General features: G+C 38.3%; 1 protein-coding gene across 1 annotated transcript in view; it reads left to right on the forward strand.

Annotated features, from left to right (window-relative positions):
• The window catches only part of LOC101845258, a gene marked incomplete in the record, with an annotated part of 45,169 nt that extends 35,723 nt beyond the window's left edge, over nucleotides 1-9,446 (forward strand). Inside the window, 7 exon segments of the mRNA XM_035971437.1 lie at nucleotides 302-431; nucleotides 758-840; nucleotides 1,888-1,961; nucleotides 2,870-2,921; nucleotides 5,142-5,228; nucleotides 6,543-6,634; nucleotides 8,069-9,446. Of these exon segments, the coding sequence (XP_035827330.1) occupies nucleotides 302-431; nucleotides 758-840; nucleotides 1,888-1,961; nucleotides 2,870-2,921; nucleotides 5,142-5,228; nucleotides 6,543-6,634; nucleotides 8,069-8,189 (639 nt within the window).
• Between the last annotated feature and the right edge of the window lie 1,814 nt (nucleotides 9,447-11,260).

An 11,260-nucleotide genomic window follows, 5' to 3' on the forward strand; every position in this document is an offset into this window, starting at 1 on the left:
CCTCCTCACTACATCAATCAGAACATATAAGACCTGACTTTCCCTCCTTCCCTGCATCAGTCAGAACATATAAGACCTGACTTTCCCTCCTCACTACATCAATCAGAACATATAAGACCTGACTTTCCCTCCTTCCCTGCATCAGTCAGAACATATAAGACCTGACTTTCCCTCCTCACTACATCAATCAGAACATATAAGACCTGACTTTCCCTCCCTGCATCAATCAGAACATATATGACCTGACTTTCCCTCCCTGCATCAATCAGAACATATAAGGCCTGACCTTCCCTCCCTGTAGGCCCTCGAGATCCTGGTGAAGCAGCTGAACTGCATCGATCAGAACATCGTGGAGCACGTCCTGGAGCTGCTGTGTGACTCTCCCGTGTGGAAGTTCAGAGCGCTGGCCTGTCGTCTCCTTATTGCACTTGGTATGTCTCTGTCTCCCGTCAATGCCGAGTTGCTCAAAAGAGAAATGTAGCGTTACGATAATATAATCAGAATTATTAGATTAGTAAAATACTACTGGTAATCCCTTCATGAAGTTTTTTTTTTTTCCTTTTTTTTACAACCTTTTTTTTTTACTCACTATTTGCTAGCCAGGATAGTGAGCAGTGTCAGCCATTTCTCAGTCCCTTTGAAAAGAAAAGATTTACACAGGTTGTCCATTTTCTTTAAATTCTCAGGTTTCAAAATCTTTCATCAGTTTTCCTGTAAATTTCAGTTCAAAGCTCAAACAAAATTACTTTCTTCGCAGGCCCAAAGCATGCTTGCATCTCCTCAAACTCTGATGAAATCTACAAGCTACTTGAGAATAAACTGTGGGATGACCCAAACATGGTAAGTCAGGACAGGGTGGGATGAATGACATGTGAGGGAACGGTGCTGCATCCATTTACTTTGCAAGGCCATGATCTTCTATAGATACCAGACTCTTTGGACCCATGCTCATTTCTGTTTCTATTTGTGGGTGTTGGAGTTTTTACACATCTCTCTCTCTCTTGCCCTTTTTAACTCCCAGTGGAGCATAGGCCATCAACAACATTACTCCAGCGAAGCCTGTCCTGTGCTTCCTTTTCTAGCTGTTTCCATGATGTCCCCGCCTTTTTCATTTCCGCTGCACCGCTCGCCTCTATGTCATCTTTGGTCTTTCTTTCTTACGTTTTCCTTGTGGTTTTCACGTCAAAGCCTGTCTGATGATGCTTGTCGGGAGTCTCCTCAGGGTGTGCCCAATCCATTTCAATTTCTTCACCTGTATGTCTTCCTTTACTAGCCTTTAACTTGTTCTTTCCCACAGTTGAGCATTTGTGACTCAATCGTACCACTTGATCCCCACTATCCTTCTTAGACATCCATTTATGAAGCTCTGCGGTTTCCTTGTTTTTGGGTTGTTTTTTTCTAAAATGATTTTTTTAAAGTAGTAGCTTTTTTCCTTTCGTCCCATTGTCCTGTAAATAAAATACAAACATATGTGTGGTGTGCTGACAAAATGAGTTACTTCTCGCAATCCACAAATGGATATATTGGCCCAAAATCGACATTAGGATCAAATTTGTAGATTTTCTATCGATGCCATATTCTTTAACTATAACCTGTCTTTTATTATTTCATACTTATAAATTGTAAAAACTTCACCTGTAAGCGTGATGTATCTATTTCCTTAAGGTTTGAATCCGAGAAGTAACTCATTTTGTCTGCTCGCTTTACATATATAGAGAGAAAACATTTGACACAGTAGGTTTATGTTGACACATAATGATATATTTTTTAAAAGAAGAGCATATGGCATTGATTCTCAATAAATAACATACTCGTTCATGGAAAAGAACCTGTCCTGTGATTATGGACTTTAAAAAAATTCTCCACCTCAACGCACGTTTTTTTCAGGAGGTGCGCCTGTCTGCAGCAAAAGCTCTGACTGCTCTGGGCATGTTTGTGAAGGCTTGCGAGACAGTGGAAAGGTAAGTCAGCACCCTTGATCAAGTCACCTTTTCATTCTTTCTTTTTTTTCTTTCTTTCTCTTTTTTTTCTTTTCTTTTCTATTTTTTTGCTTCTGCTCAAGAAAAAATAAGATGTGGCACTATCATCTGGTACGTAAAATGAGTCAAACTTAATATTATGTTAGCGGCTTCCTTGTATTTTATTCCTTTTGTCAGAGGGATCGGTTTGAGTTAATTTTTTTTGCTTTTCATCGTACAAAGTCTCCTTATACTTGTTGAGTTTCGGACATGTTCTTTTTTTTTGTGTCTGCGATATTTGGTTGCTTTTAAGCATAAGGGAGCTATATCAAAAAATGCTGTTTTGAGAAAATTGAAGGTAAAGTTTTTGCTCCTTGTTCAGTTTCTTCAAAAGACAAGGATAGTTTTCTCTATATTCCAACAAATATACGCACCATTGAAACCAAACTTCTCCTATAGGTAGGGCAAGGCCGACTTTTGGTGTAGGTCAAGATCTCCGGAAACCCCCGAAATCTGGGTTAGCCCGCTTGTCTTTAAAAGTGACCATTTCTCTGCAGTGTTCTATGGTTGAATGGTGGGTGTTCATGTTTAGAATGTTTCTCCTCCGGTTTTCTGAGAGAGAAACACAAAGACAGATAGAGAAAGAGAGGGAGGGGGGACGAGAGAGGGAGGAAGGGAGAAAGAGGAAGGGAAGGGAGAAAGTGTGGGTGGGAGAGAGAGTGAGAGAGACAGACAAACAGACAGAGATAGAGAGAGAGAGAGAGAGATTGCTACAGGTATGTTTGCATATTCTGTGCTGCAGAAGCTGGTGAAAAAAAAAGTCTTCTTTTTTACAGAATGTATATTTAATAATTAAAGTTGATTTCAGCCAAAGTCTACAAACTAATGAGTTCCTCTTGTGTTTGCTACAGAAAACTTGAAGATGCAGAGGAGGACGCAAGAGCACAGGCAGCCATATCTGTGGTGAGTTCAGTTGTCATTTTAATTTTTAAAAGTCGGAATGTCTACTAACTGGATGCTACATTATTGTTTTTTATCTTGTTTTCCTCATTTGTTATAAAGAAATACTTCCATGCTCTACAACTGTATCCTCAGTTATCAAATCTTCATTTTTTTTCCGAACATGTTGGTGGGTAATACAAGTTTGCAGCTTGAGAGCTGTCTTTTTGATGATGAAAATGCTCACGCGTGCTTATTTTTTCGTCTAAAATTGCTGCTATAAAACAGGGAATAGGACTGTTACTTGTTAATTTCGCTAGGTTTTTTTTAAAATGTAGGTATTTTTACACCCCCATTGACATTATTTAGATCATTAACCCTATCCGTTGTGTTTTACTATCGTATCCATACGACGTGGGGAACTCTCTGCCACCACTTAACCCTATCCGTACATTGTGTTTTACTATCGTATCCATGCGACGTGGGGAACTCTGTGCCACTACTTTCCAAAGAGGAAATTTACTCGTAAATCCGGTGCGTGCGCTTTGCATAGCAGTCTTTCAAAATGATTTTTTGAGAAATACTGAAAGTTTCAAAGAGATCTTCGAACTAGAAGTATTGTAAAATGTGAAGAATACAACCCCAGGGGTACAAAATGACCCCAGGGCGTACGGATAGGGTTAATGTGGCAGGTTTCCCACCCTGTCAATGCCAACCGAGGCTGAGAGGGATACAGCATCTCAGCGCGGAAAGACTGAGATACTCTATAAATATGATCCCCACATAGGAATCAAACTTGCATCTCCTGTGTGCGACAACAAAGCATCTAATCTCTACAGCCCAGAAAATATTTTAAATGAAAAAAATTGCAAGATCTGTCTACCATTGTTGATCCCAATAGAATCCTTGATTTTATTAAGGCCATTGGCCTTCGTGGAAAATTGTGAATGACATTTAAAAAAAATTTTCATGTGATTTAAAAAAGTTATTTTAAATTAAGAATTTAATTTATTACATAAAATTTTTAGTATTTTAGAATTTTAGTAGAGGTGTTGACCAGAATCAGGCTGTGCAGTGTACTGTTACGAATGGAACCAACGTTTTCTTTGCGCGCTCATTATGACTTTATGCAGTTGCAAGCGCTGTAAAACTCTTACTAAAACAAGCAAACAGCAAAGTGGGCTTATTAGGAGAAGTTTATTTCACAGGCGAAAAAAACCCACCACATCTTGCCGCTTCGGTTGCGTTGCTTCAGTTCCATCGCCTATCCCTTAGTCTTGTTGACCGTTGGGGGCACCACTGTAGATTTCACGACCAGCCTCTTCCACACCTCACTATTCTCAGCAGTTTGCAGCAGTATGATGCTCCAATCATGGCCAGTCCACTCTTCTTCGATGATGATATCTTCCCATCATTCTCTCGGTCTGCCTCTTCATCTCCCTCCTTGTCCTATTTGTTTTTGGATTGTCTTGGCCAGTCCAGGTGATTGTGTGATGCTTCGGTAAGTTTACGCAATTTGAGTGCTATGTGACTGCATTTTTGTTACTTTTAACTCTATACGTACGTCGTGGTTTACTATCGTATCCATACGACGTGGGGAACTCTGTGCCACCACTTTCCAAAGAGGAAATTTACTCATTAATCAGATCCGTACACTTTGCATAGCAGTCTGTTTAAATGATTTTTTGAGAAATACTGAAAGTTTCAAAGAGATCATCCTACTAGAAGTATTCTTAAATGTGAAGAATACAACCCTTGGGGTACAAAATGACCCCAGGGTGTACGGATAGGGTTAAGGTAAAGATACAGCATTTTCCAAATGAGCTTCCATTGTTGAGTATCTCAGTCTTCCAGCTGGGACATTGTGTCTCTCTCCTCAGCCCAGGTTGGCCCTGACAGGTAGGCTCGAAGCAGTCTGCCTCTTAAATGGTCGCTTTTAAGGACAAACAGGCTAACCCAGATTTTGTGGGTTTCCAGAAATCTTGACCTACACCAAAAGTGGGCATTGCCCTACCTGAAGAAGAAGTTTGATTACATTGGTGTGTATATTTGTTTGGTTAAAGAGAAAACTCTCCTTGTCTTTCAAAGAAACTGAACAAGGGGCAAAAACTTTACTTCGATTTTCTTTAAACAACATTTTTCAGGATAGCCCCCTTGTGCTTAAAAGCGACCAAACGATCTAAATAGTGTCGATGGGGGCGTAAAACATCAACAGTTACTTTTACATTTGTTCTTCTCCACCAGGGCACGCTTGGTATGAAGAGTGAAAAACTGATCCGTCTACTGTTGGAGATGTTGGAGCTGGACTCTAGTGACTACGTCAGACTTATGGTGAGTGTTTCTCTCTCTCTGTCTGTCTGTCTGTCTCTTTTTTTCTGTGTCTCTCTCTCCCTCTCTCTCTCTCTCTCTCTCTCTTTCTCTCTCTTTGTTTCTCTCTTTTAGGCTTAACACCTTTAAAGTCCATTTAAAAACACCTTTCTATGTGGGGTCTACTAACTTAAAAACTTTGATAAAGGCTCTAAAAATGTATATTTTCCATTTCCAAGGACACTCAAGTTTTGGAAGTCTCTTTTTTCACTAATGATTCTTCTGACCCAAGGCGACCCCCACCTCCTTCAATTGCAAATGTCTTCTCTTCAAGATGGATGGGTATTTTTTTCATCAAAGGCGAGACAAATGAACAGGCTTTAAGATGATGTGAAAAACTCTATATATGCCTAAAAATTGATGAGCGCCTGATTCCACCTCATCATGACACATATGAATACACATAGTAGAGAGGAAAGGCATCAGTTTTGATAAAGTTCTATAACCCAGCAAACACGTAATAATTTCCAAAAATGATTATCTTCCCTTTATATTTCTTTTCGATATATATTCTCATTACCTGTTTCTGACAGATAAAATATTCACAAACCCTTCTTCTGACAGATAAGATATTCTCAAACCCTACTGCTGACTGATAAAATATTCTCAAACTCTGCTTCTGACAGATAAGATATTGAAAAACCCTTCTTCCGACAGATAAGATATTCTTAAACTCTACTTCCAACAGATGAGATATTCTCAAATTCTACTTCCAACAGATAAGATATTCTCAAACTCTACATCCGACAAATAGGATATTCTCAAACTCTACTTCTGACAGATAAGATATTCACAAACCCTGTTTCTGACAGATAAGATATTCTCAAACCCTACTTCCGACAGATAAGATATTCACAAACTCTGCTTCTGACAGATAAGATATTCACAAACCCTGTTTCTGACAGATAAGATATTCACAAACCCTGCTTCTGACCGATAAGCTATTCCCAATACCTGTTTCCGACAGATAAGATATGCACAAACCCTGTTTCTGACCGATAAGCTGTTCCCAATACCTGTTTCCGACAGATAAGATATTCACAAACCCTGCTTCTGACCGATAAGCTATTCCCAATACATGTTTCCGACAGATAAGATATTCACAAACCCTGTTTCTGACAGAAAAGATATTCACAAACCCTGCTTCTGACAGATAAGAAATTCACAAACCCAACTTGGGACGGATAAGATATTCACAAACCCTGTTTCTGACGGATAAAATATTCACCAAACCCTGCTTCTGACCGGTAAGCTATTCCCAATACCTGTTTCCGACAGATAATCCGAACCTTTGGGATGCTGAAGCTGACAGACCGGAGAGTCTTGCGTTGTCTCAAAGAGAGAGAGAAACTGGAGGGGGCTCTAGCCAGGTGAGTTTGTCAGTTTGAGGAAAAGAATATAGAGTGCAGAATATTTGTTAATTTTTGGCTTTTTTTTTTTCAAAGGCGATCGCAAGTTTCCCCTCTGTGGTAAACCCATTTGTAAGCTTTGCCACGTACCGCACAAGTTATGTGCATCAGTTTAACTCTTCATCTCCGAGGGGGGTAAACTCACTATGCCGGGGCCCTTTTTCGGTGCTAAATCTAAAGATGACAAAAACGTCGTTAAACTGGTAATTAAATCGAAACTAGTAAACCTATTTTGATAGTTCTTCATCTAATGAATGAACTTCCGGCATGAGAGACCTGTTTTTTGGCAATTGCCAAAAAGTAATTTGATGTTGAAGTCGTCGTTCGTAAAGGAATGTGTCCGAGCTGCTGTCAGCAACTCACCGACACTGTGGTTCCGATCCCGAGTCACTGGGAGCAGCTTGCCGGAGATAAAGAGTTGATATTGCCACCTTACATTGCTTAAATTTTCATGCTATTTAATTTAAGGGGTGGTTGGGGGGGGGGTGGATGACAGAAATACAGCGTGTCTAATGCAAAAGCAAATCTGAAATTAGTTAGGCTTTTCAAAGTTATCCGAGTGAGATCTTTTGATACTGGCATAAAAAGTCAACTGTTCTTGTAGAAATACCATAAATAATTGTTATGGATCTCTGAGTATAATATACTTAAAACGTGTATTATGTACCTCTTTTATTCTAAGTAAAAGTGTACAAATGCTTTTTTAGAAGTGTTTATGACATGTATTTTAATGTACGGGAAAACACTTGTTTGTTTTTCGTACAGTTATACAATGGTGGCGAACATGTATTTTTATATAAATAAAAAAGTTTTTTTTTTTTTAAAATGATACGATGGTGACTGTATATTATATTTTAATATATGCAAAAAAGTTAGTTTGTTTTTCATACAGTGATACAATGGTGACTAGTATATTATTTGTGAGGCGTGCTGACAAAATGAGTTACTTCTCTTAATCCAGAAAAGAAGATATTGGCCAAAAATCAACACTAGGGTCAAATCTGTTATTTTCTATTGATGCCATGTTCTTTAACTATAACCTGTCTTTTATTATTTCATACTTATAATAAATTGTAAAAACTTCACATATAAGCGTGATGTATCTATTTCCATAAGGTTTGAATCTGAGAAGTTATTCATTTTGTCAGCTCGCTTGACATACTTTAATGTATGTGAAAAAGTTAGTTTGTTTTTCATACTGCAATACAATGGTGACTAGCATATTTTATATTAGTAAATATTAGTATTATATACATATAATTACATACATATAATTATATACTAGTATATATTATTTTAATGTATATGAAAAAGTTTGTTTGCCTTCCATACAATGGTGACTGACATGTACTGACTTTACTAGATCTACTTGTACTGTGATCTATTATTCCTCAGGGAGTCCCGGAAAGCCCTCAAGATTTTGGAGCCATTAATGACGTCAAAATCTGTGCCAAATCACAAGTACCTCCACTCAAGACGTGTCCTCTCTCCAATCCTTGCCAGTGCAGTTGGGTAAAAGAATACAAGCGTAGGCCTGTCCAGTCATGAATGATAACAGAAGATTTATCCGTTATATTCCATCCACTGTTTCGTGTATGAAGACTCCAACATATTATGCCATTTGGCGAAGGGATGTAGACAGAATCTTATGCTGATCAGTCAATAATATGTTATTGCAATATTACTATGTAATCATTGATGGTGTTAAGTTTTAACTATGTTACTAGTTTTGTTTGAAAAAATTTCAGTGTGCAAAAAATCCCCTAAAAAAACCCTTCAATCTATAAGTAGTGCATGCAGACCCAAGATCTTTATTGAAAACCCGCAGATCAACCTCAGCAGGGGTTTTGAATTTTTTAAAAAGTTGTTCTATTTCTTTCAGTTACACCGTAAGAGAATCACTCTGTTGATTTATACATGTACATCAACTCTTCTGCTTTGCCCCCTCATCAATGAAAAAAGTGCTTGCATTTCAATGATTCTAAGATACTTGAGAAGGTATCATATGATGTAAGATACAAGTATCATATGATGTAAGATACTGGCTGGTTACATGACTTTGGGGATGTTGGTGAAAGGTAGGATGGGGAATTCTCTTGGAAACCTCCAAAGTTTGCAGTGCAGTATGTATGTATGTATGTTTCATGTATGTATGTATGTATGTATGTATGTATATATGTATGTATGTGTGTGTGTGTGTGTGCGTGTGCATGCGTGTGTGCATGCGTTCGTGCATGTGTGTATGTGTGTATGAACCCTGTCAGTGAACAGTGGATGGTAGACCGTGGAAAGCATTATTGATTATTTCCCAGGCGAAGAGTAAATATTCCTTGTCGTGAGTTTGCTGTGGCTATGTTGTTCCTTTTTCATGCAGGTTTAAACATGTTTATAGCACAGGTTATTATGAAATGCACTGTATGGTCTCCTTTTTTCATGTGATATTTTGTCAGCATTATTTTACAAGCGCCCAAGTAATTGGAGCTGTTTTAAGTTTTAAGAAAATGAAAGAAAAAAAGAGAGTGCCCTAATCAGCAGAGCTCTGTCTTTGGCATTTGGGGTTTGCTTTTGTTGGGTTGTTTTTTTTCATATTATAAACTGGGGAGGAAATAATGAACCAGAACAGAACTAAGGTCAAAGTTCTCAAAGATGGCCACCTTTTGTCGAGGAGCAAAGTGCCAGTGCTTGGTAAATGAAACATTCAAAAGGGAGAAATGGGAAGTGGACATTTGTACAGGTGATTGTCTTACACAGGTGGCCGTTTGAACAGGTGATTGTCTTATACAGGTGACCGTTCGTACAGGTGATTGTCTTATACAGGTGACCGTTCGTACAGGTGATTGTCTTACACAAGTGGCCATTTGTACAGGTGATTGTCTTACACAAGTGGCCATTTGTACAGGTGATTGTCTTATACCGGTGGCCAGTTGAGCAGGTTATACTGTGTATATATTGTAATTAAGATACCCCCTGATTTCTTTTTATGAAAATAATGGCATTATCTGGAAGCCACTAGAGATTGATTTGGGTACTTGTAGAATGACGCTGACCTGCTTGTTTCTGTGAGTTTGCTCAATTTGTTGATGTTTTTGGCTCCCTGAATAGTGCTGTGATTAAATTTTCTTATTGATGAAGGAATTATATCAGCAGTAAGATGTCCAAATGTAATAAGCCAAAATTTTTTTATCTTTAGAAATACAGTTTCATATTTAATCTGTGGAACTGATTGCTCGAGAATTTTTTTTTGGGGGGGTAAGTGTTTTAAGGCTCTCGCAACTGCATAAGGTCATATGAGACACATTGAACTTTGAATGAGAGGTCAACACCTTAACCTCTAGGCCACGAGAGCCCCCGAGAAATATTTTGTTGAAATTCAAATACTAAACGTTGAAAAAAAGCCATAAACGATAGGATACGCGGTCTGGTACAAAACTTAAAAGAGTGAAACAGGTTTGTTTTCTCTTCTCTTTCGTGACAAATTTTTCCTCTTGGGCGTAAGCCATTTGGACAGCTGGCCTACAATTGGAATCTGCTGACTTTTTATTTTATGTTATTTTATATGACTCACATACTGTATGTCTTGATTATTGTTATGGTCTTGGCGTTATAGTAAGTACTTTCTGCGCTGAGATGATATTTTTGCACAAAGTGTTGACAATTACAAAGAGGGTATAACCTGTGATTGCTCATAGCTGAAATATTTTTATTAAAGAATGATCTCTTGCAGTATGGAGTGGTTTGAAAAATTAATAAATCAGTAAAGTGCATGGTGAATACTTGAAATACGTACCAGTTATAATAATGTAGAAAAATGAAGAATTCAAAGTTCAGAATTTCCATACCACAATAGATAGGACTATGACACTCATGAAAAAGTACAGCACGTCCCAACACCTTCCTTGGTTCCAAACTTACTGGCAATGTGATCTCTCCTTGAAATTGGAGCAAATCAAGGAAGTCAAGATTGGAAGGGGGAAAAGTTGTACTTGGGCAGTCGATCTGCTTCCTTCAGGACGTATATTGCTCAGGCAAAGCTGAATCACGTTAAGAAAATCTCTTAACCCTATCCATACGTCGTGTTTTACTATCGTATCCATACGACGTGGGGAACTCTGTGCCACCACTTTCCAAAGAGAAGATTTACTCCTAAATTCATTCTGTACGCTTTGCATAGCAGTCTGTCAAAATGATTTTTTGAGAAATACTGAAAGTTTCAAAGAGATCTTCGCACTAGAAGTATTCTAAAATATGAAGAATGCAGCGCCTGGGGTACAAAATGACCCCAGGCATACGGATAGAGTTAATCTATAAAGACACCGAACATAATGTACTAATGAAGATAGAGGGAAGGCCCGAATGTCAGAGGATGCCCCAAATTAAACACCACAGAGAAAAATCTGGGCCAAGGTTTTTCCGGTTTATTCTTCCACCATCAGAGAGAGTTTTCCGATCCTCTTTCTGTGTCTATTGTTTGCTACCTTCGCGATGCACGAGAGAGAGAGAGAGAGAAAGATGTTTTTCACAGAACTATTGGCATTATATTTGACATGAGATATTTTCTATTGGGTCAATAGCACGCCTTTTTATATA

The sequence above is a fragment of the Aplysia californica genome, unplaced genomic scaffold (genome assembly GCF_000002075.1).
Source record: "Aplysia californica isolate F4 #8 unplaced genomic scaffold, AplCal3.0 scaffold00436, whole genome shotgun sequence".
Classification (NCBI taxonomy): Eukaryota; Metazoa; Mollusca; class Gastropoda; order Aplysiida; family Aplysiidae; genus Aplysia; species Aplysia californica.